The sequence below is a fragment of the Aotus nancymaae genome, unplaced genomic scaffold, assembly GCF_030222135.1.
Source record: "Aotus nancymaae isolate 86718 unplaced genomic scaffold, 86718_ANA_hifiasm-v0.15.2.pri h1tg000036l, whole genome shotgun sequence".
NCBI lineage: Eukaryota > Metazoa > Chordata > Mammalia > Primates > Aotidae > Aotus > Aotus nancymaae.
The window spans coordinates 93,218,954-93,244,891 of NW_026988450.1; the positions used below are offsets into that span (position 1 = coordinate 93,218,954).

At 46.3% G+C, this 25,938-nt stretch overlaps 1 protein-coding gene across 6 annotated transcripts in view; it reads right to left on the reverse strand.

Moving 5' to 3' along the window:
• The window catches only part of ZNF251 (zinc finger protein 251), a 52,897-nt gene extending 35,233 nt beyond the window's left edge, over window positions 1–17,664 (reverse strand). For 5 of the 6 annotated variants that reach the window (XM_064384735.1, XM_064384732.1, XM_064384733.1 and 2 more), the window contains exons 1-3: window positions 17,345–17,664; window positions 16,838–16,967; window positions 16,307–16,420 (exon numbers count right to left, since the gene is read on the reverse strand). In XM_064384735.1, the coding sequence (XP_064240805.1) occupies window positions 16,307–16,420; window positions 16,838–16,967; window positions 17,345–17,575 (475 nt within the window). In that variant the 5' untranslated portion in view covers window positions 17,576–17,664. Of the gene's footprint in view, window positions 1–16,306; window positions 16,421–16,837; window positions 16,968–17,344 lie in introns of those variants that run through there. The other variant, XM_064384736.1, reaches the window with a different exon arrangement.
• Window positions 17,665–25,938: the final 8,274 nt, after the last annotated feature.

Consider the following 25,938-nt stretch of genomic DNA (forward strand, 5'->3'; position numbering starts at 1 on the left):
ACTCCACCCCCCCAAACTAGGATCACAAGGGTTGCCTCTGCCCCAACTATGGAATTGCAACTAGACTCCAACCTACAGGGCTCTCTACAAAATACAGACCCCAGGGACCCTATGAACCTTATTTTGCTGAAATAGCCTATGCTTGATATATGAACTACACGGCAACGAAGATGCCCAAAGTGCTGGGATTACAGGCCTGGCCACTGCACCTGGCATCCTCATGTATTTTGATGCTGTGATCCCAGCACTTTGGGAGGCCAAGGCAGGTGGACTGCTTGAGCCCAGGAGTTTGAGACCAGCCTGGCCAACATGCTGAAACCCTGTGTCTATTAAAAATACAAAAATGATCTGGGCAAGGTGGAGCGCACCTGTAGTCTCACTCAGGAGGCTGAGGTGGGAGGATCACTTGAACCTAGGAGGGTGAGGACGCAGTAAGCTGAGATCACGCCATGGCACTCCAGCAGAGTGAGGCCACGTTTAAAAAAAACACCACAAGTGAGAACAAAGTTTAGCTCTGAATCTTCTCATGTTTTCAGGAAACCATAAAAATAACAACAGAAAAATACAAACAAGCAAAATGAAGTCTTTTTTAAAACTACATTTTCGGGCCAGGCATGGTGGCTTACACCTGTAATCCCAGCACTTTGGGAGGCCGAGGCAGGTGGATCACCTGAGGTCAGGAGTTTGAGACCAGCCTGGCCAACATGGTGAAATCCTGTCTCTACTAAGAATATAAAAATTAGCCAGGTATGATGGTGGGCGCCTGTAATCCCAGCTACTTGGGAGGCTCAGGCAGGAGAATCGGTTGAACCTGGGACTCAGAGGTTGCACTGAGCCAAGATGGCACCACTGCACTCCAGCCTGGGCAACAGAGCAAGACTTCATCTCAAAAAAATAAAAATAAAAATAATAGGCCGGGTGTGGTGGCTCATGCCTGTAATCCCAGCACTTTGGGAGGCCGAGGCAGGTGGATCATGAGGTCAGGAGATAGAGACCATCTTGGCCAACATGGTGAAACCCCGTCTCTACTAAAAGTACAAAAATTAGCTGGGCGTGGTGGTGCACACCTGTAGTGCCAGCTACTCGGGAGGCTGAGGCAGGAGAATCACTTGAACCCAAGAGGCAGAGACTGCACTGAGCCAAGATCATGCCACTGCACTCCAGCCTGGCGACAGAGAGAGACTTCATCTCAGAATAATAATACAAATAATAAAATATTACTGCACTTTCAGGGACAACAGGAGGCAGGGGAGCCGGAGGCTGAGTGCTGCGGAAGTGCTGCCAAAGGCAGTGCCAAAAGGGACAGTCCCCGTAGCTGGAAGGTGCCACAGAAAGGCAGGGCTGCAGACGGGCCTGAGGTGGAGCTCAGACGTGCCCGGCAAGCACTCCTGTCCATAAGGAGCTGGCTCAACCCAGGAAAGAACATCTACGAGCGGGGCCAGTACTGGCGATGGCAGAGCCTTGGGGCAGGCCCACACATGAGCCTCAGAAGGCCGAGTGCCCAGGGCGCAGCCACGACAGCTCGGGTGCCAGCAAAACAGAACTTGTACACGTATATGCCTGTGACCAGCTGCACAGAGGTACTCACACTGACATGCATAAACGTGTACACACACACACAGATGCAGATACATATACCCATACATAATCTACAACCTCTACTCCCAAATTAGCAAATACATAAAGAACCAAGAAAATAGAGCACGTTTCCACGAGGAAAGAAAATCAACCATCTGACCTTGAAATGAATCAGATGTTGAAACTAACAGACAAGGATTTAAAAACAGGTATTATAATTATCCTCAGTGAAGTAAAACATGAAAATCTCAGGGAGTGAGAAGTCTCAGCAGAGACACAATAAAAAAGAGTAAAATAGTCATTCTGGAACCGAGAAACACAATTTCTGAAATAAAGCATTAATTGACGGACTAACAGCCGAATGGCACAATGAAGGGAATCGTAAGTGAACTTGAATCGAGATGAACAGAAATTATCTTGAAAATACAGATAAAAAGATGTTTAAAACAACAAACAGCCTTAGAAATGTGTTAGATGATTCAAAGGGTCACTAATAATTGGTATTTCAGGAGACCAGAGAGAGAATGGTACAGAAAGAAATTTGAAGAAATAATGGTCCAAAATTTCCCAAATTTGATGAAAGACAGAAATCTGTAAGACGGAGATGCCACATGAACACCAAGCAGAGGAAAAACAAAGAAGCCGGTGCTGCAGCACCTCAGAGTCCACCTGCTGAGAACCAAACCCACAAAGGGCTCATCCTGGAAGCAGGAGGCTGACCTACTACGCCACGAGCCAGCGAGTCCGTGAATGGCTGACTCCTCATCGAAAACCACGGGGGCCAGAAAAGAGTAAAATAGCATCTTTAAAGTGCTGAATGGCAAAAGGAAAAAAAAAAAAGCAAAATAAAGGTGGCTTCATACATGAGAAAACAAAGAGCTGGGGCAGCAGACTCACACAACAAGAGATGTAAAGTCCTTTAAGGCTGAAGGGAAATGATGCCAGCTAGAAACTCAGAGAATCAGAAAGGGATGCAGCGCACCAGAGATGGAAAATCTGGGGAAACACGAGACTTTTTAAAAATTAATACTTTATTTTTAAGAGTGTTTCACAACAATATTAAGCAGAAAACACAGTTCCTCCATAGCCCACCGCACCACACACAACCTCCCCCACTACTTACCTCCCACAACACAGTGATGCAGCATCGCAGTGCATCAACCCACAGGGATACACCATTATCTACAATCTCAGTTTAGGGCTCACTCTTGTGTCGAACGATCTGTGGGTTTTGACACACATAGTGGTATCACCCACCACTGCAGTACCTCACAGACCAGTCGCTGCCCTAAGCATCCTCTGGCTCCGCCCTGCTCCTCTACTCCTTGGCACCACTGACTTTTCTGATCTCTCCGTAGTTTTGCCTTATCCAGAATGTCATGTAGTTGGAATCATATGGCACAGCTGTCCCTTGGCATACAAAGGGGACTGGGTCTGAGACCCCCCACTACACCCAAATCCGTGCATACTCAGGTTCCACAGCTGGTCTTTCAGAACTTACTTTTATGAAGTCAGCCATCTGTACATGTGGGTTTCACATGTGTTTGGTTGAAAAAAATCCACATATAAGTGGACCTGGCAAGTTCAAACTCATGTTGTTCAAAGGTCAACTGTATAATCTTTCCAGACTGGCTTTTTTCACTTGGTATTTAAGGTTTAAGGTTCTTCTATGTTTTTTCATAGCTTGTAGCTAATTTATTTCTATTTATTTATTTATTTAGAGAGGGAGTCTTGCTCTGTTGCCCAGGCAGATCATGCAGTGGCATTATCTCAGCTTTCTGCAACCTCCACCTCCTGGGCTCAAGCAATTCTCCTGCCTCAGCCTCCTGAGTAGCTGGGATTACAGGTGCGTGCCACTACACACAGCTAATTTTTGTATTTTTAGTAGAGACAGAGTTTCACCATATTGGCCAGGCTGGTCTCGAACCCCTGACCTCAAGTAATCCACCTGCCTCAGCTTCTCAAAGTGCTGGGATTACAGGCACGAACCACTGCACCTGGCCGATCATTTTTTTTTAGCTTTGAATAGAATTCCATTGTCTGGATGTACCACTGGTTTATTTATCCGCTCATCTACTGAAGAACATCTTGGTAGCTTCCAAGTTTTGGTAATGATGAATAGAGCTGCTATAAACATCTGTGTGCAGGATTTTGTGTGAACACACATTTTCAATTCATTTGGGTAAATACAAAGGGACAAAATTGCTGGACTATATGGTAAAGGCATGTTTAGTTTTGTAAGACTGTCGAACTGTTCATTCCCACCTGCAATGAATGAGTTCTGTTCCACATCCGGGTCAGCACTAGGCGTTTTCAGGTTGGGAATTTGGCCATTCTAACAGGCATGCAGTGGTATCTCACTGTTTTAACGTGCTCAATGACATATTACACTGATCTTCTCAAAATGCCCACTTCTCATCTGGATATCTTCTTCCATTCAGAGTCTACTCAAGCCTTACATTTATTTTCTAAATCAGGCTGCTCATTTTCTTGAGTTTTTTGCATATTTTGGATAATGGTCATTTATATGTACCTTTTACAAATATTTTCTCCCAACCTATGAACTGCCTTCTCCTTCTCTTGAAGTTGTCTTTTACAGAACAGAAGTTTTTAATTTTAATGAAGTCCACCTTGTCAATTATTTCTTCTATGAATTGTGCCTTTGCTGTTGCACCTAAAAACTCATTGTCAAACCTAGGTCACCTATTTTTTTCCTATATCATCATCTATAAGTGTCATGGTTTTGTGGTTTACATTTAGGTTTATGATCCATTTTTCTATGGAATGAAATGTGTCCTGCTCACCCAAAATTCACATGGTGAAACCCCAAGCCTCAATGTGATGACGTTTGGAGATGGGGCTTTTGAGAGATAATTAGAGTCAGATGAGGTAACGAGGGTCATCATGATAGGATTAGTGCTCTTGTAAGAAGAAATATTGCCGGGCACGGTGGCTCACGCCTGTAATCCCAGCACTTTGGGAGGCCGAGGCGGGTGGATCACGAGGTCAAGAGATCGAGACCATCCTGGTTAACATGGTGAAACCCCGTCTCTACTAAAAATACAAAAAGTTAGCTGGGCACGGTGGCGCGTGCCTGTAATCCCAGCTACTCCGGAGGCTGAGGCAGGAGAATTGCCTGAACCCAGGAGGCGGAGGTTGCGGTGAGCTGAGATCGCGCCATTGCACTCCAGCCTGGGTAACAAGAGCGAAACTCCGTCTCAAAAAAAAAAAAAAAAGAAGAAATACCGGAGAATTTGATCTCTCTTTCTCTCTCTGCCATGTGAGGACACAGTGAGAAGGCAGTCATCTGTAAACTAGAAAGAGACCCCTCACCAGAAACCGACCATGCTAACACACTGATCTCGGACTTCTAGCCTCCAGAACTGGAAGAAAATAAGGCTGGGCACAGTGGCTCACACCTGTAATCCCAGCACTTTGGGAAGCTAAGGCGGGTGGATCAACTGACGTCCAGCCTGGAGTTCGAGACCAGCCTGGCCAACATGGCAAAACCCTGTCTCTACTAAAAGTACAAAAGTTAGCCAGGCATGGTGGCAGGTGCCTGTAATCCCAGCTACTCAGGAGGCTAAGCCAGGGGAATCACTGAACCTGAGAGGTGGAGGTTGCAGTGAGCCAAGATCATGCCACTGCACTCCAGCCTGGGCAACAAGAGTGAGAGTCCATCTCAAAAAAAAAAAAAAGAAAAGAAAGGAAAAGAAAAAGAAAGAAAAGTTTGTGGCTTAAGCATTCAGCTTGCGGCATCAAGTCTGAGCAGAATAAGATATATATATATTTTTAGACGGAGTTTTGCTCATTGCCCAGGTATGAATGCAATGACGTGATCTCGCTTGGTGACAACCTCTGCCTCCTGGGTTCAAGTGATTCTCCTACCTCAGCCTCCCGAGTAGCTGGGATTACAGGCATGTACCACCATGCCCAGCTAATTTTGTATTTTTAGTAGAGAAGGGGTTTCTCCATGTTGGTCAGGCTGGTCTCAAACTCCTGACCTCAGGTGATCCACCCACCTTGGCCTCCCAGAGTGTTAGGATTACAGGAGTGAGCCACCGCACCCAGCCCAAGATACATTGTAAGTTAATTTTTTGTGAAGGGTGTCTAGATTATTTTTCTTTTTTCTTTTGCATGTGGATTTTCAGTTATTCCAGCACCATTTGTTGAAAAGATTATCCTTTGTACTTGGAAGTGTGTGTGTTCCCTTCTCAAAGATCAGTTGCCTATATGTATGCAGGTTTTTATCTGGGCTCACTGTTCTGTTTCATTGATCTTTTTTTTTTTTTTTTTTGACCAATACCACACTGCCTTGATTACTGTAGCTTTATAGTAAGTATTGAAATTGGGTAGTATGGAGCCAGGTGCAGTGGCTCACACCTATAATCCCAGCACTTTGGGAGGCTGAGGTGGGTGGATTCCCTGAGCTCAGGATTTCGAGACCAGCCTGAGCAACATGGTGAAACCACATCTCAAAAACAAACAAACAAAAAAGGAACTGGGTAGTATCGGTCTTCCAAACTTCTCTTCTCCTTCAGTACTGGGTTAACTATTCTGAGTCTTTTACCTCTCCATGTAAGCATTAGAATCAGTTTGCTGAGATCCACAAAATAACCTGCCAGGCTTTTTTTTTTTTTTTAAAGACAGAGTCTTGCTCTGTCAGCCAGGCTGGAATATAGTGGCATGATCATAACTCACTGAAACCTCAAAATCCTGACCTCAAGCAGTCCTCCCACCTCAGCCTCCCAAACAGCTGGGAATATAGGCACATGCCACCATGCCTAGCTAACTTAAAATTTTTTTTTTGGAGGCCGGGTGCAGTGGGTCACGCCTGTAATCCCAGCACTCTGGGAGGCCAAGGCAGGTAGATCATGAGGTCAAGAGTTCAAGACCAGTCTGGCCAATATGGTGAAACCCCATTTCTACTAAAAAATATAATAATTAGCAGGGTGTGGTGGTGGGCACCTGTAGTCCCAGCTAGTTGAGAGGCTGAGGCAGGAGAATCACTGGAACCTGGGAGGCGGAGGTTGCAGAGAGCTGAGATTCAGGCCACTGCACTCCAGCCTGGGCCACAGAGTTAGACTCAGTCTCAAAAAAAAAAAAAAAAAAAAAAAAATTATTCACCGTCTTGCTACATTGCCTAGGTGGGTCTTAAACTCCTGGGCTTAAGCAATCCTCCTGCCTTGGCCTCCCAAAGTGCTGGATTATAGGTATAAACCACCAGAGCTGGCCCCTGAGATTTTTTTTTTTTTTTTTTTTGAGTCAGATTCTTGCTCTGTTGCCCAGGCTGGAGTCCAGTGGCATGATCTCGGCTCACTGTAACCTCTGCCTCCTGGGTTCAAGTGATTCTCCTGCCTCAGCCTCCCAAGTAGCTGGGACTACAGGCGCATGTCACCATGCCCAGCTAATTTTTTGTATTTTTAGTAGAGACGGGGTTTCACTGTGCTAACCAGGATGGTCTTGGTCTCCTGACCTTGTGATCTGCCCACCTCAGCCTCCCAAAGTGCTGGGATTTCTGGCATGAGCCACCGCGCCCAGCCACCCCTGAGATTTTGATTGGGATTGTGTTGAATCTATAAATCAATCTGAGGAGAACTGACATCATGGTAATATTGAGTTTTCCTATCCAGGAACATAGAATATCTCTTAATTTATTTAGCTCTTCTTTGATATATTTTTATCAGTCTAGTATTTTTCCTCATAGATTTTGCACGTATTTTGTTAAGACTTAAACCTAAGCATTTAATCTTTGGTGGTGCTAATGTAAATATTGTGTTTTTAACTTCAAGTTCCACTTCTTCATTGCTAGTATAAAGGAAAAGTATTGATGTTTATATACTAACCTTGTATCCTGCAACCTGGCTATAATCACTTACTAGTTTCAGGAGTCTCTGTTGACTCACTGAGATTTTCCACACAGATGCTCACCATTTGCAAACAGTTTCATATCTTCCTTCCCAACATGTGTACCTTTTGTTTCCTTTTTTGTCTTATTGCATTAATTAGGACTTCTAGTACAACACAGCAGTGGTGAAAGGGGACATCCTTGCCTTGTTCCTAATCTTACTGAGAAAGCTTTGAGGTTTCTTTTCCCCATTAAGTACAATGTTAGCTGTTGGTTTTCTGTAGATGTTCTTTATCAAGTTGAGGAAGTTCCTCTCTATTCCTAGTTTGTTGAACAATTTTTTTTTTGATACGGCGTCTCACTCTGTCACCTGGGCTGGAGTGCAGTGGCACAATCTTGGCTCACTGCAACCTCTGCCTCCTGATTCTCCTGCCTCCCGAGTAGCTGGGATTACAGGCATACACCACTACGCCCAGCTAATTTTTTATATTTTAGTAGACCGGGTTTCACCATGTTGGCCAGGCTGGTCTCAAACTCCTGACCTCATGAATCGCCCACCTCAGCCTCCCAAAGTAATGGGATTACAGGTGTGAGCCACCACGCCCAGCTGTTTGTTGAACTTTTAATCATGAATCTAGGTTGGATTTTGTCAAATGCTTTCTCTGCATCTACTGATATGACCATGTGATATTTCTTCAGCCTGCTGATGTGGTATATTACATTCCATTAATTTATTTCCTCAGGTAGGACCAGCCTTGTAAACCTGGGACAAATCCCACTTGGTCATGGTATGTAATTCTTTTTATACACTGTTGGATTTGATCTGCTATTTTGTTGGGATTTTTGTATTTATGTTCATAAGATGTTTGTCTGTAGTCTCCCTTCTTGTAATGTCTGTTTGGTTTTGGCATTTGGGTGGGTAATGCTGGCCTCATACAATGAGTTGGAAGTATTCCTTCTGTTTCTATCTTCTGGAAAAGACAGTAGAGAACTGGCATAATTTCTTCCTTAAATGTTTGGTAGAACTCATAAATGAACCCATCTGAGCCCAGTGGATTCTATTTTGGAGGGTAATTAACTGTTTATTTGACTTATTTAATAGACATAGTCCTATTCAGATTGTCTATTTCTTCCTGTGTGTGGGAGACTGTAACCTTCAAGAAATTGGTTCGTTTCATTTAAATTACCAAATTTGGGCGGAGCTGTTCATTTTTTATTGCCTTTTAAAAGTCTCTGGAACATCTCTGTAGTCATGTCCCCTTTCATTTCTGTTATTAGTATTTCGTGTCCTCTCTTTTTCTTGGTCTGGCTACAGGTTTACTGATTTTATTCTTTTTTCAAAAAACCAAAAACCATCTTCTGGTTTTGTTGATTTTCTTTATTGATTTCCTGTTTTCAATTTCATTGATTTCTGCTTGAATTTTTATTTCTGCTTACTCTGGATTTAATCTGCTCTTCTTTTTCCAGTTTCCTAGGGTGGAAGCTTACATTATTGATTTTAGATCTTTCCCATTTTCTTTGTTTTTTTTTTAAAGATAGGGTTTCACCATGATGGCCAGGCTGGTCTTGAACTCCTCACCTCAGGTGATCCACCCACCTCAGCCTACCAAAGTGCTAGGATTACAGGCGTGAGCCACTGTGCCCGGCCTCCCATTTTCGAATATTTCCAGTCAATGCTCTAAATTTCTCTCTAAGCACTGCATTCACAGCATTCCACAAATTTGGTAAGTTTTATTTTCATTTTCACTTAATTCAAAATATTTTAAAATTTCTTGAGAGCTCTTATTTGACTCACATGTTATTTAGAAGTATGTTGTTTACTTATTTACTAAGTTGTTTATTTATTTACTAAGTACTTCAGGATTTTCCAGCTATCTTTCTGGTTTCCTTTCAGTTTAATGTCATTGTGGTTTGAGAATAGACATTGTATGATTTCTACTCTTTTAAGTATGTTAAAGTGTGTTTTGTGGTCCAGAATATGGTCTATCTTAGTGAATGTTTCAGGAGCTTGGCAGGAATGTGCATTCTGCTATTGCTGCATGGAGCAGCCTATAGATGTAAATCATTCCCAGCTGAGGTGACGGTGCTGTTAAATTCAACTACATCCTTGCTGACTTTCTACCTGCTGGATCTGTCCATTTACAATAGAGGCTGCTGGAGTCTCCAACTGCAGACCGTGAATTCGTCTATTTCCCCTTGTAGTTCTATCAGTTTTTGGCTCACATAATTGTTGTTGTTTTTGCTTTGTTTTGAGACAGAGTTTCACTCTTGTTGCCCAGGCTGGAGTGCAATGACACAATCTCGGCTCACTGCAACCTCCAGGTTCAAGCGATTCTCCTGCCTCAGCCTCCCGAGTAGCTGAGATTACAGGGACATGCCACCACACCAGTCGAATTTTGAATTTTTAGTAGAAATGGGGTTTCTCTATGTTGGTCATGCTGGTCTCCAACTCCTGACCTCAGGTGATCTGACCACCTCCACCTCTCAAAGTGCCGGGATTACAAGGGTGAGCCACTGTGCCCAGCTGTTTTTGTTTTTAGAGATAGGGTCTCACTCAGGTCACCCAGCCTGGAGTGCAGTGACATGATCATAGCTCACTGCAGCTTCAATCTCCTAGGCTCAAGTGATCTGCCCACCTTTGCTTCCCAAAGTGCTGGGATTACAGGCATGATTATCGTACCTGGCAACCTTTTTTTTTTCTTGAGATGGCGTATCACTCTGTTGCCCAGGATGCAGTGCAGTGGTGCAATGTTGGCTCACTGCAAGCTCCACCTCCCAGATTCAAGCGATTCTCCTGCCTTAGCCTCAAGTAGCTGGGACTACAGGCGCACGCCACCATGCCTGGCTAATTTTTGTATTTTTAGTAGAAACAGGGTTTTATCATGTTGGCCAGGCTGGTCTCAACCTCCTGACCTCAAGTGATCTGCTCTCCTTGGCCTCCCAAAGTGCTGGGATTACAGGTGTGAGCCACGGTTCCTGTCCAGTCTCACATATTGGGATGCTGCTGTTAGGCAGATACACCTTAAGAACTGTTGTTTTCCTAGCAAATCAACTCCTTTATCATCATGTAATGCCCTTCTTCACCCCAGTAACTTTTCTTTCTCCGAAATCTGCTGTGTCTAAAAATAGTAAGGTATTTCTGCCTTGATTACTGTCAGCATCTCTCTCCATCCCTTTACTTTTTTTTTTTTTTTTTTTCTTTTTAGGCGGAGTTTCGCTCTTGATACCCAGGCTGGAGTGCAATGGCGCGATCTCGGCTCACCGCAACCTCCGCCTCCTGGGTTCAGGCAATTCTCCTGCCTCAGCCTCCTGAGTAGCTGGGATTACAGGCACGCGCCACCGTGCCCAGCTAATTTTTTGTATTAGTAGAGACGGGGTTTCACCATGTTGACCAGGATGGTCTCGATCTCTTGACCTCGTGATCCACCCGCCTCGGCCTCCCAAAGTGCTGGGATTACAGGCTTGAGCCACCGCGCCCGGCCTACTTTTAATATATATGAGTTTTTATATTTAAAGTGCGTGTTTCTTTTTTCTGTTCATGGCAAGATCTTGTCATGACACAGCAGGTTTCTTTTTTCTTTGCAATGGGGGCTCTGTTCCAGGCTGGAGTGCAGCGGTGTGATCACAGCTCACTACAACCTCAATCTCCCAGGCTAAAGTAATCCTCTCACATCAGCCTCTTGAGTAGCTGAGACTTATAGGTACACACCATCACACCAAGCTAATTTTTTTTAACTTCTTGATGAGATGAGTTTCTCACTATGTTGCTTAGGCTGGTCTCAAACTCCGAGGCTCAAGGGATCCTCCTGCCTCGGCCTTCCAAAGTGCCGGAATTTTAGGTGTGAGCCATCATGCCTCGCTGAAGTTGATTCCTTTTAGAAAACACAGCTGGGGCAGGCACTGAGGCCTGCAATCCCAGTGCTTTAGGAAGCCAAGGCAGGAGGATTGCTTGAGGCTCAAGAGTTTGAGACTGACCTGGGCAAAACAGTAGACCTCATCTCTACAAAACTAAAACAACAACTGGATGTGGTGACATGCACCTGCAGTGCCAGCTGCCTGGGAGGCTGACGGAGGAAGGTTGCTTGAGTGAGCCCAGTAGGTTAAGGCTGTCGTGAGTCATGATCAAGCTACTGCACTGCAGTCTGAGCAACAGAATGAGACCCCATCTCTAAAAAAATAAAAAACTTTTGAAAAGGGGGATTATTGGCTGGGTGTGGGGCTCATCCCTGTAATCCCAGCACTTTGGGAGGCTAAGGTGGGTGGATCTCTTGAGACTAGGAGGTTGAGATCAGCCTGGGCAATATGGTGAAGCCCTGTCTCTACGAAATACAAAAATTAGCCAGGTGTGGTAGTGCATGCCTGTAGTCCCAGCTACTCAGGAAGCTGAGGTAGAAGGATCACTTGAGCCTGGGAGGTCAAAGCTTTCAATAAACCGTGACTGTGCCACTGCACTCCACCCTGGGGGACAGCATGAGACGCTCTCTCAAAAAAAAAAAAAAAAATTTAAAAAGGTGATTATTGATGTTGCTAAATTAACACCTACCGTATTTGTTACCATTTTCTACTTCTGCCCTTGTTCTTCATTCCTATTTTTGTTTTCTATGTTTTTTCTGCCTTTTGTGGGTTTACATGAGCATTCTATTATATGTAATTCCATTTTGAATCCTTTTTTAGAATATCAACTATACTTCTTAACTTTTTAAATTGGTTTGCAATCTGCATTTACAGCTAATCCAAGTCCACTTTCAACTAATACTCTCTGGGAAGTCCTGTCCCTTTTACTAATGAACCTATCAAAAAGGCATTCTTCATTTCAGTTACAATGTTTTTGCTCTCTAGCATTTAAAAAATTCTAAAATTTATTTTTCTTCTTTTTTTTTTTTTTTTAAGAAAGACAATCTCACCATGTTGCCTAGACTGGCCTTGAACTCCTGGGCTCAAGCAACCCTGCTAAACTGAGTAGTTGCAAACACAGGTGTGTACCACCAAATCCAGCTTCTTAAAATTTCAATCTCTCTGCTTACATTATCAATCTGTTTTTGCATTCTGTCTACTTTTCTGGTTAAAGCCCTTAGCATGTTAATCATAGTTTTAAAAAAATTCCTGGTCTGATTACTCCAACACTGCTGCCACATCTGACTCTGGTTCTAATGCTTGTTCAGTCTCTTCAAACTGTATTTTCTCCCTTTTAGTACGCTTTGTAATTTTCTGTTGATAGGTAGGCATGATATACTGGGTAAAAGGAATTGTAGTAAATAGGGCTTTAATGTTTTCAGGTGTTGGGTGGGAAAGTGTTCTTTCACGCTATGAGTAGGTCTTAGTCTTGCTGAACTTGTGTCCCTGGACTATGAACTTCCCAAGTGCTTTTCCGTTTCCCCTCACCCACCATTCTGTGAGACAGAATATCTAGAAGCAGCTAGTGTTAGGTATTTCCCTTCTCCCAGGAAGGTTAAGTTCTGATAAAAGCACCAGCAGGTTAGGCTCTGGTGAAAGTTTCTCCTGAGGGCAGGTCTTGTTAAGAACAGAATGCTCTGGTGCATTCCAAAGTGGTTCCTTTTCCTTTCCTCCTGCCAGAAGCACAAGGAGATTTTTCTCTGATATTCAGTGTGGGTACCTGGTAGAGCTCCTGGGGGTAAAACTCACAAAAGCATGGGGTCCTCCCATGACAGGGTTCCCCTGGGTTTTTTTTTTTTCCAGAGTTGTCCACACTGAGCCTCTCGCAATTTGCCAATTACATTTTAGGCTTACCCATCTGGCCACTGGTTCCCTAGGAGATTCCTGTTCATAAGTTTTGATTCTTTGTATCTGCCTGTTTACTTCTCCCCCTTTTTTTTTTGAGACAGAGTCTCGCTGTCACCCAGGCTGGAGCACAGTGGTACGAGAGTTCCAACAATTCTACTTCGGCCCCTTAAGTAGCTGGGATTATAGGAACCTACCACCAAGCCCAGATAACTTTGTGTTTTTAGTGGAGACAAAGTTTCACCATGTTGGCCAGGCTGGTCTTGAACTCCCGGCCTCAAGTGATTCACCTGCCTTGGCCTCCCAAAGTGCTGGGATTACAGGTATGAGCCACCATACCTGGACATACCTCTCCAATTTTGAGAGCAGATATTTGTCGTCTGACCTCACAACTCTTTGATGGAGCTAAGATTTGTTGATTTTTCAGTTTGTTCAGCTTTTTACTTTTTAGGACACAGTGATGACTTCTAAGTTCCTTACGTGCTAGAACAGCCAAAAGACTATTTTTTTGGCCTTTTTCCTTTTAATTTTTTATAAATTATGTAACTGTTTATAACATTGTCTGAAATTATAACATTGTGTTTCTGAGTTTAAAATGTATGTAGATGTATTACATATAACAACTGAAACAAAAAGGATGGGAGAGATGGTTACAAGATTTCTGGATTTATGTGAAGTAACACATAAATGAACAGTAGGTAAACTGTGAAAACTTAAGTATATATACTGTAAACCCTAGGAAATCACTGTAAAAAATAATGCAAAAAGATTACATAAAAAGCAAATAAAATTTAAATGGAATTCTAAAAAGTATTCAAATAACTCAAACAAAAGCAGAAAAGAGGAATTTAAAAAATAGAAAAGGTAAGTGTAAATAAAAAATAAAATATTATCCACAAGTGCCTTCTGAACCATATCAACAATTACATTAAACATTAACAGACTAAACACTACAGTTAAAAGACAAGGATTGTTAGGATGAAGAAAAAACAAGACCCAGCTGTATGATATCTGCAAGAGAGTCACTTTAAGTATAAAGACACAGGTTGAAATTAAATGGATGAAAGAAGATATACTATGCTAACAGTAAGTATAAGAAAGATGGAGTTGCTATGCTAGCATTAGATAAAATTTATTTCAAAACAAAATGTATTACTAAAGATAAAGAGGGATTCTCTTATCTCTCATACTGATAGTCATAAGTGCAAATGAACCTCATAATACAGCTTTAAGATACATGAAGCCAACACTACAAAAATTAAAGGGAAGAAAAGACAATTCCATGATCATACTTCAGGTATTTTAACACCTCCCTCAGCAACTGAAAGATTAACTAGACAAAAAAAAAAAAAAAATCAGCAAAGATACAGAAGACCTGAACAATATCATCAACCATCTTGACTTAACTGATATTTATCCAACCCCCAAATGGCAGAATACCCATTCTTCTTCAGTACACACGGTGCTTGTACCAAGAGAGACCACATTTGGGGTCATAAAACAAGAAGCAACAAATATAAAAAGAATGAAATAATACAGAGTATGTTCTCTGACCATATTGGAATTAAATGACAAATTAATAACAAGATAACTAGGAAAACACCAACTATTTGGAAATTAATGCATGTCCAAATAATCACTGGGTCAAAAAAGAAACCACAAGAAAAACTAGATAACATTTTGAACTAAATGTTAATGAAAATGCAACATACTAAAATTTTGTGAGATGCACCTAAAGCTGCACTTTGAGAAAACTATATAACTTTACAATAATCTTAGCTCTTAAATGTGGAAACCAAAGGCTTTATTCAACCAATTTTGAATGTGCACAAATATGGGGTATATTTGTCACAAGTCTAGAAGACAAGCTCCAGTCAACCAAGCGATGGGGAAATTTTTGGTAAAATGACCAGAGGTAAACAATTATTAATAACATACTTCACTGCAGATATAAGACAGTAACAAAACTGCGGATATGAGTGGTAAAGTGTTATATGTTCTGACAATGGAGAAACAATATAACCAACAAAAATTGGGAAAGGAATGAGGGAAAAAAGAACAAGCCTATTGACTGTCTCAGTAGCTGGGAGTCAAAGATAATACTTAGAGCTGACATGTCAAGTAGTAGACTTATATACAACAGAACAAAGGTAAACTTTTTTTTTTTTTTTTTTGAGACGGAGTTTCGCTCTTGTTACCCAGGCTGGAGTGCAATGGCGCGATCTCGGCTCACCGCAACCTCCGCCTCGTGGGTTCGGGCAATTCTCCTCCCTCAGCCTCCTGAGTAGCTGGGATTACAGGCACATGCCACCGCGCCCAGCTAATTTTTTGTGTTTTTAGTAGAGATGGGGTTTCACCATGTTGACCAGGATGGTCTCGACCTCTTGACCTTGTGATCCGCCCTCCTCGGCCTCCCAAAGTGCTGGGATTACAGGCGTGAGCCACCGCGCCCGGCCCCAGAGGTAAACATTAATAAAAGAATACTACCGGACAGGTGCAGGGGCTCACACCTATCATCTCAGCACTTTGGGTCACTTGAGTTCAGGAGTTTGAGACCAGTTTGGACAACATGGCGAAACCCTGTCTCTACAGAAGTGTAAAAACTAGCCAGCCATGGTGGCATGTCCCTGTAGTTCCAGCTACTGGGAGGCTGAGGTGGGAGGACTGCTTGAGCCTGGGAGGTGAAGGTTGTAGTGAGCTGAGATTACACCACTGTACTCCAGCATGGGTAATAAGAGTAAGACACTTTCTCAAAAAAAAAAAAGACTAATACTGACTAAAATTGGCGAATGAAGGACAGAATGGGGTGAAGAATAAAAAAGAGAACCAACACCTATTGCCAAAAGGAAAGAAATGTATTATTAAAGAAGAGAATGAAAATGTTATCAAGGTAATCACCAAAACAAAAATATGATCAGTATATATATATACATATATATGTCTTTAAAGCAAAGAGACCAGCAATATAAAACTTTCAAAGCATGTGCACATGCTCACATTTGTAGAAGGGGCTCTATCTGTGAAACTGCCCCTGGAGGAGGCCATTAACATGAACACCAACCCCCAGCTGTCCCTCACTTGGAGCCTCTGAAGGCAGGATTGGGAGGCTGTGTCTAGGATTAGCATCCCATCCACTCTCACCTTTCTGGCAGCTTTTCAAGATCTCTGGTTCCTCGGCTCCCAGAAGATTCAGGACCCAAAGTTCCTTCCCTTGCTCCAGCTGGGAGATCAATTCGGGCTTAGGGACAGGGAATCCTGTTGAGGGTGAGGACACTGGTGAGTTGGCATGGCCTGGGGAGCTGGGCCAGGACACTGCCCACTGGGTCTTCCAGGCCAGGTGAGGAGAGATATGCCCTGCGTGCACGTGTGTACGTCTGCATGTGCGTTGGTCAGAGAGCCCATGGGCTGAGTAAGTAAGAAGGAGAATCCACTCATTAGCTCTCCTGCTGCTGGAGGGACACCAGTAGGGCCACTGGCAACAGGGAGTGAAGTCCCTAGAAGTGGGGAGCAAGGCAGGCTTTTCCCACGGGGAATTTTCCTTCTGTTGAGATCAGACTGATACCTGGGGACAAGGGGCAGGACCCTCTTCTTTGGGATCCAAAGAGCCAAAGCAGCCTCCCAAGCTCCTTAGAAGCCCCCACTGCGAACCAGGCCCAGTGCAGAGAGCCTCACCCAGAGAGGCCACGTTCCCATAGTTCTCCAGCATCACATCCCTGTAGAGAGCCCGCTGCTGGGGGCCCAGCTGCTGCCCCTCCGCCTGAGAGAAGTACACGGCCACATCCTGGAAGGTCAGCGGCATCTCCTGCAACAACACATCACCGCTGCCCGGGCCATGCCCACTGGGCAGTAGCCTGCGCTAAAAGGGCCCTGGCCTGGTGGAGCCCCATCACCCAGAGCCCTGCTGTGGTCAGTACTGTGTATCAGCAGGTCCCTGATAGGGCAGCTGAGAGCACTGAGGACCAGCCAACTACAGCCACATGGGGACCCAGCTGAGCCCAGACCCCTCTCCCCGCGGGAGGACGAGTCTGCAACTGACTCGGAACCCTTTCTTCAGGGTTGCTAGGAGCCCCCGGCCGGCCTTACCAGTGGCCGGGCTCATGGCACCGCAGGAGAGCAGCTTCTGACTGGGATGGGGATGAAAATGTTGAAGACGCAGAAGAGGAAGGAAGGTTAACTCACCTGGTGCCCTGGAAGCTGGAGAGTGGCTGCCATTCTGTGCGCATGGGCTGCTGCGGTGTCCAAAGGAAGACAGGAGACTGCCCCGGCCTGAAGTCTCCCCCGACTTACCTCCAGTGGGGAGAACGCAGGCGCAGCCCCATTCCACCACGGGTGTGGAAGGACGGCCAGGAGGCAGAAGCTGACTCCCGGTGCGGCCTCCTGGGTCGTGGGAGGCAGGTCGCCAAGCAGCATGGGCCGAAGCGCCCTGCCGCTCAATCACGCCTAAAATCCCAGACCGGCCGGAGCCAGAGTCCGGGGTGGGGCGGGGTCCAGGGACGCCCGCTCACGGTGAAAGCCGGCAGTTCCCGAGGTCCAGACCTGCCGACGGCCCCGAAAACGGGGCGCAGGGGCGTTCGACCTGCCCGGGCAGCCTGGAGCAGACTCCACGTGAGGGTGCAGCCCCCCCGGGGCTGAGGACGGGAGCGGCGGGAGCCGGAAGCCAGCTGTGGTCCCCGGCCCGGCCTCTGCAGCCCGTCGGCGGCTCCCGCGGCACCCAGAACGACCCCTCCCGGACTGGCCGCCGCCTGCCCACCCGCCCGACGCTCCTTCCCGGTCTGGCACCGCCCCACCTGTTCGCTCGGCCCGGGACGGCCACCTAGGCCGCGCCGAGGGGCTGCGTGGCCGCGCCGGGCCAGAAGCGAACCCGCCCACAGCACCTGGGCCGGGGCCGGAGCGGGGGCAGGACCAGGCAGAAGCGCGCGGCCCGGGCCGAGCTGCGCAGGCTGCCCCGCCCCCTGAGGGCCTAGGTGCGCCTCAGAGAGCGCCGGGAACCGGAAGCAAGCCGCGGTCCCGCCCGCCTCCTTCCGGGGCCGCTCTGGGATGACAGGAGGCCCGCGCCGTCTATGGTCCGCGGGCTCCGAGGGCGAGTCTCGGGCCGCGTCTCCCCAGCCCGGACACTGAACCCTAACCCGAACCCTAACCCCGCTGGGCTCCCGGCTCCCCCGTCGGTCACCACACAGCGTGTGTCCCGATTCACCATAACACCAAAAAGTCGCTTATGAAGATGGTCCAATTACTGGGGCTCAGAACACACGCCCCAAAACGAAGGCCGGGGAGGCAGAGCTTTCCCGCGACCTTCCCGGCCTCAGTTGTTCTCCCGCTGGGCTCCTCGCGGAGTGAATCCTTTTCCCTAAGGCGGGTCTCAGGGACCAGAACCCCCAAAGGCAGCCGTGAAACCTAACGAGTGGCTGCCGTTGCCTGCGCCTTCCGTGTGGACGCCGGCGGTGAAGGCGGCGCGGGTCCGGAGCCCCCGCTTCTCGGGGGACTGAGGCCGGAGAACCGCGCGAACCCAGGAGCGGAGGCTGCGCTGCCGAGATGGCGCCACCTCACTCCAGCCTGGGGGACGGAGCGAGACTCCGCCCCGAAAATGAATGAATAAGAATAAGTCCATTTGTTTGTCTTTTCTTCAAAAATCCGCCTTTTGTGAGTTGGTTTTCCATGAAGCTTCGGTCCCTCCGCAGTAAAGCATGGTTTAAAAAGCAGCACTTGGCTAGTCTTTGCCTTTTAAAAGAAATTATGTGGGCCGGGCGCGGTGGCTCACGTCTGTAATCCCAGCACTTTGGGAGGCCGAGGCGGGTGGATCACGAGGTGAAGAGATCGAGACCATCCTGGTCAACACGGTGAAACCCCGTCTCTACTAAAAATACAAAAAATTAGCCGGGCATGGTGGCGCGTGCCTGTAATCCCAGCTACTCAGGAGGCTGAGGCAGGAGAATTGCCCGAACCCAGGAGGCGGAGGTTGCGGTGAGCCGAGATCGTGCCATTGCACTCCAGCCTGGGTAACAAGAGCGAAACTCCATCTAAAAAAAAAAAAGAAAAAAAAAGGCAAAGACTGTGGTTGTTGATCCTAGCCTAAAAAAAAAAAAAAAAAAAAAAACTTTACTGGACATTTTGGGAACACTGGGAAAATCTGAATGTGGACTGGCTATTAAATTAGATTACAGAATTACTGTTAATGTTCTTAGGTGTGGCTATGTGGAGTGATGGTCTCATTCTTTTTTTTTTTTTTTTTTTTGAGAGGAATTCTCGCGCTGTCACCAGGCTGGAGTGCAATGGCATGATCTCAGCTCACTGCAATCTCCACCTCCCAGGTTGAAGAGATTGTCCTGCCTCAGCCTCCTGAGTAGTTAAGATTACAATTATAGGTGTGAGCCACCACCCCCGGCTAATTTTTGTATTTTTAGTAGAGATGGGGTTTCACCATGTTGGCCAAGATGGTCTCGATCTCCTGATCTCATGATGTGCCCGCCTCGGCCTCCCAGAGTGCTGGGATTACAGGCGTGAGCCACTGTGCCTGGCCTTATAGTCTCATTCTGCGACATTTGGGGAGATGTGTCAACAGCTGCAAATTACTTCCAAATGGTTCAGCCAGAAATACAACATGTAGAGAGCATTTCAGAGAACAGGACAACATAGCAGCCGCTGTTGAATTCAGGTAGACACAGAAGTAATGTTGTAATATTCTCCACGTTGGAAGTTTCTCGTAATGGAAAGTTGGGAGGAAAACAAGATAGGAAGCAACGTGAACCCTGCAGAGGCCGAGGTCGTTAGGTGGACCGGGCGGCCAACCGAGAGGAGCAAGGTGGACCCTGCACAGGCCGACATCGTTAGGTGGACCGGGCGGCCAACCGAGAGGAGCAAGGTGGACCCTGCAGAGGCCGATGTCGTTAGGTGGACCGGGCGGCCAACCAAGAGGAGCAAGGTGGACCCTGCAGAGGCCGATGTCGTTAGGTGGACCGGGCGGCCAACCGAGAGCTGAGCAGCAGCAACGGTGGTTTGATACCTGACATTCCAGTAGAACGCGCAAAAGCCTTTACTGAAAGGGCAAGAAGTCCCACAGCTTTCTCTAGAAAGAACACACTCCTGTTCCACTGGCCCTTCACGTGTGAGCTGGGATGGGAGCTTCTGGGTATAGCAGGTTGCTCCTAGGCCTCTTCCCAAGTTCCAGGTTTACAGGGGAGGCCTCAGGGCCACCTGTCCCATCACCAGGGCCTAAAACCTGATTTCTCTTTCTGTGGTTTGGGGCATTGTGGGGCTGAGTGCTGTGGTTCTTCTGTCGAAGCTGGGGGGACTGAACCACCCTGATTTGGGTGGTACAGAGTCAGGGAACACCAGATTTGTTTCTTCTAACTAGGGCCTGCAGAAGCAAAAAGTGAGTCCAGAAGATTAGCAATAAAACCATAACTATATTTATTCGCCTCCAGTAATTTTTATTACTCTGCTTGATCCCAGCTACATTTTAAACTTCTACCACTTACTGAGGGCAGTCAATTTCATGTATTTTTTCTGTAACTTAAAAGCTTTTTTTTTTTTTTTTTTTTTTTTTGAGACGGAGTTCCGCTCTTGTTACCCAGGCTGGAGTGCAATGGCGCGATCTCGGCTCACCGCAACCTCCGCCTCCTGGGTTCAGGCAATTCTCCTGCCTCAGCCTCCTGAGTAGCTGGGATTACAGGCACGCGCCACCGTGCCCAGCTAATTTTTTGTATTTTTAGTAGAGACGGGGTTTCGCCTTGTTGACCAGGATGGTCTCGATCTCTTGACCTCGTGATCCACCCGCCTCGGCCTCCCAAAGTGCTGGAAAAGCTTTTTTTTTTTTAAGAGACGGGGTTTCTCCATGTTGATCAGCCTGGTCTCAAACTCCCGACCTCAGGTGATCTGCCCACCTCGGCCTCCCAAAGTGCTGGGATTAAAAGTGTGAGCCACCACGCCCAGCCAACTTAAAAGTATTTTTATCTGATCTTAAATTGATGTCCAGCAGCGCCTTTTCCCACACCCACGTATTATTTCACGGGTCAGTGACATTTGACGATGTGGCTGCATATTTCACAAGGAGGGAACGGATGCATCTAGCTCTGCACCAAGTGCAGCGATGCTGGAGAATTGTAGGAACTTGACCTGGCTGGGTAGGCACTGCCCTCTCCCCTGCCCCACTTCCGGACTCTCCAAGTACTTCAGTTGTTCAGATGAAGTACTGAACAACTGATGGCAATTCCACATCCTGAACCCTTTCTCCAGGTGATAGACCTGAGCTCCACAAGGAGAAAAGAGGCGGGGTTGAGGTAGCCCCTCTCTCCAAGTTCCCTGTAGATGTTGCAGCACGGAATCCCACTCATGCTTGGCAGGAGTTCCCTGTCTCCCCAGTACAATTTGGTATAGTCCTGATGTATCTGAATTTTTTTTCTTTTTTTGAGACAGGATCTCACTCTGTCACCCAGGCTGGAGTGCAGTGGCACAATCATGGCTCATTGCAGCCTTGACCTCCCAGGCTCAAGCAACCCTCCCACCTCTGCCTCCCATGTAGCTGGGACTACAGGCATGAGCCACCACACCTGGCTAATATTTTGGTTCTTTGTAGAAATGAGGTCTCACTCTGTTGCCCAGGCTGGTCTTGAACTCCTGGCTCAAGCCTGCCTCAGCCTCCCAAAGTGCTGGGATTACAGGCATGAGCCGTTGCACCCAGCCAGAGTCTCAACCTCTTAATCATCTTGCACTCTTCTCCTTTCTCCCTCAGCCCTGACTCACCCCCATCCATCCCCACTCTGGACACGGTTTTATCTTTAGAGCTCCTACCCATTCCACCATCCTGGACCTATCTTGGGCCTTCGCCTGGTCCAGCTGAACCTCTCTGCCTGCTGTCCACAGACCGTAGGCTTTGGTTCTCAGCAGAAATGCACCTGTTGTGTTTCCTTCTCCTCCAGCAGAATTTCCAGCCCTCAAACCTGACCTGATCTTCTAGCTGGAGAGAGAGGAAGAGCCATGGCTGCCAGATGTTCCAAAGACTGAAAATACACCACAGAGATGCTCCTTCTCAGGTGATAAGAGGGAGGCCAGTTCTGGAGAAGGCAGTAGTGGAATACATTAGGAGGAGACATAACTTGAAAAACCAGAGCCAGGCCGGGCACAGTGGCTCATGCCTGTAATCCCAGCACTTTGGGAGGCCGAGGAGGGCGGATCACCTGAGGTCAGGAGTTCGAGACCAGCCTGGTCAACATGGTGAAACCTTGTCTTTACTAAAAAATACAAAAATTAGCTGGGTGTGGTGGCACACACCTGTAATCTCAGCTACTCGGGAGGCTACGGCGGGAGAATAGCTGGAACTTCAGAGGCAGAGATTGCAGTGAGACAAGATCATGCCATTGCACTCCAGCCCGGGCTGACAACAGCGAGACTCCATCTAAAAAAAAAAAAATAGAGTCAAGTGAGAGAACAGACAGATTGTAGAGAGAACAAGGGAAGGGAAGAAATCCAGGGTTGCAAGAGCGAGGCCTACATAGAACACAGAGTCCCAGGGCAGGTGAGAAGCCAGAGCTGTGCCTCTGAGGGGGCTAGGTGAAGTCTGAGATCGCTGTGCCATGGCCAGGTGACAACCAGAGGGTGAGTGCTTTCTGGAGAGGTCCTGCCCAGGAGTGAGGGTGGAAGGCAGGTCCTTGTGTTTTCAGAGTCATGTGGGTGGGTTGAGTGATGGTCCAGAGGAAGCCCTCTGCGGTTGGGATCACTCCTCCACACCTTAGCCGGTCTCAGCCTTGATTCTTCTTCTTTTCTCCTTCATTCTCCTTGTCCCTTTTACTTTCCTTCCTTCCTACCTTCCTTCTTTCCTTCCAGCCAGAGTCTCACTCTTGTCACCCAGGCTAGAGTGCAGTGGCACGATCTTGTCTCACTGCAACCTCTGCCTCCCGGGCTCAAGTGATTCTCTGCCTCAGCCAACCAAGTGGCTGGGACTACAGGCACCCGCCACCACGCCCAGCTAATTTTTTTTGTATATTTAGTAGAGACAGGGTTTGACCATGGTGGCCAGGCTGGTCTTGAACTCCTGACCTCAGGTGATCCAGCTGCCTCAGCCTCCCAAAGGGCTGGGATTACAGGTGTGAACAATTGTGCCCAGCCTATTTATTTATTTATTTTTGAGATGGGGTCCTGCTCTGTCACCCAGGTTGGAGTGCAGTGGCACGATCTCGGCTCAACCTCTGCCTCCTGAGTTCAAGCGATTCTCTGCCTCAGCCTCCCCAGTAGCTGGGATTACAGGCATGCACCACCACACGTGGCTAATTTTGTATTTTTAGTAGACGGGGTTTCACCATGTTGGTCAGGAGGGTCTTGATCTCTTGACCTCATGATGCCTCCTCCTTGACTTCCCAAAGTCCTGGGATTACAGGTGTGAGCCACCATGTCCTGCCCATATTTGCATTTTCTATTCCTTTTTTTCCTTCCAGATTCCTTAATGGGGATCCAGAATAAACAATTCTTCAACAAAGAAATTTCTAACATACCCAAATGTGGAATATTAGAAATGCTCCTTCAGCATTTCCCACCAACATCTGAGGAAGATGACAATGAGTCAGACAACTGTCAGGAAAATGCTTTGAGGAGATCGCTAACTTGGGAGAAAGTTGTTTGTGAAATGACCATATCCCACAAGGAACTTCTCACATGGAAGAGTGACCAGGAATATGATGAATGTGGAGAAAGCTTCAGTTGGAACTCATATCTTTTTATAAGCCACAAACATTCTACAGAAGACAAAGCTCATAGATATGATAAATGTGGCAAAAGCTTAAAATATAATGCAGATTTTTTTTTTTTTTTTTGAGATGGAGTCTCCCTCTGTCATCTAGGCTGGAGTGCAGTGGCACAATCTTGGCTTACTGTAACCTCTGCCTCCTGGGTTCAAGCTATTCTCCTACTTCAGTGTCCTGAGTGGCCAGGATTACAGGTGCCTGCCACCACAGCTAATTTTTGTATTTTTAGTAGAGATGGTGTTTCACCATGTTGGCCAGGCTTGTCTTGAACTCCTGACCTAAAGGGATCTGCCCACTTCGGCTCCCAAAGTGCTGAGATTACAGGCATGAGCGACTGCACCTGGCCCAAATAGTCTACATCAGCAAATTCATGTTGGAAAAAAGCCTCACAGATGTCATAAATGTGGAAAGAGTTTAGTTGAATTGCAAATCTTAGAGGACATCAACATTTTTCACACTGTAGAAAAACCATATAAATATAATAAATGTTTGAAAGCCTTCAGTTGTATGTAGCTCATGCCTTATTCAACATCATGTAATTCATAGTGGAGAGAAACATGGGTGTAATGAATGAGGAAAACTCTTCAGTCTTAACTCACAAATTAATCAACACCAGAAAACTCACATTACAAAGAAACTGCTTAAGTGTGAAGAAGTGGGAAATCATTTAGTCAAAAGACACACCTGATTCAGCATCAGAGAATTCGTGCAGGAGAAAAACCATAATTATGGCTGTTAACAAATGTCAAAAAACCTTCAGTCAGAAATCACAACTTATTCTACATCAAAGAGTTCATATCAGAGAGAAACTCCATGGATGCAATGAATGTGGAAAAGCTTTTAATCAGAGCTCACTCTTTTTTTTTTTTTGAGATGGGGTTTCCCCATGTTGGCCAGGCTGGTCTTGAACTCCTGGCCTTAAGTGATCCTCCCACCTCAGTCTCCCAAAGTGCTGGGACTACAGACACCTGGCCCAAAGGCTTTATCTTGCTGCAGAATCGTCAAAATGTCGGGAAAATCTCAAGAAAAGTTAATTTTTACACTTAGAGAATTTAAAAAAGAGTGTAATTATGTTTACATACGTTTTGTCCTGTTGAAACTCTATGGAGATTCAATTTAAACATGTCTAACACACCAGCTCTAGATACAACTTGGAAATGGATGTGAGTTGGACATCTTAACCTATGACCCAAACACTGATTGATAGCTGCCAATAGGAAAGCAAGCTGGGCTGGGCACAGTGGTTCACACCTGTAATCCCAGCACTTTGGGTGGCTAAGGCAGGAGGATGGCTTGAGCTCAGGAGTTCAAGACCAGCCTGTGCAACACAGTGAGACTTGCTACAAAAAATACAAAAATTAGCTGTGTGGTGGTGCATGTCTGTAGTCCCAGCTACTTGAGAGGCTGAGCTGGGAGGATCACTTGAGTGGGGAGGTTGAGGCTGCAGTGAGCCATGATCACACCACTGTCCTGCCTCCAAATGCTTTTGTCCTTTCTGACACTCAGGCTCATGTCTGTGGATGAGACTAATACCATCTGTGTCACAGGGTTACTGTGGGAATTAAATGGAATGGAATTCCAGACCAGTGCCCAGTACATGGTAACTCAGGGCTTCCTACACCCTCATCTGTGTCCTAGTGCACTATGCACCCTTAGTCCCTGGGTGGGCGAAATGTGGCTGAGGCATTGGCAGAATGAAGGGATTCTCCCTGCCATGTGCCAGTAACCCCAGCACAGCTGCCTTCTGCACACAGCCCCACCTACCCTGAGGTGGTCAGCCTGTTCTCAGTCATTTCACAATGAACAGCTTGTTGTTAAGTCCGGGAATTAATTTGATCCACTTATAATCTAAGATCCACTTATAATCTAAGATCCACTTATAAGGCTTGCTGTGTTTTATGGATACTGGCAGAAGACAGAAAACTCCTGGATCAGAGACAAAAAACTACTACTCATAGCATGGCAAGCAGCTTAAGCAACAGCGTATTTGTGAGTTCCCCTTCCCCCCATCCACAGAAGGAAAAAAATCAGGCTTTTAAA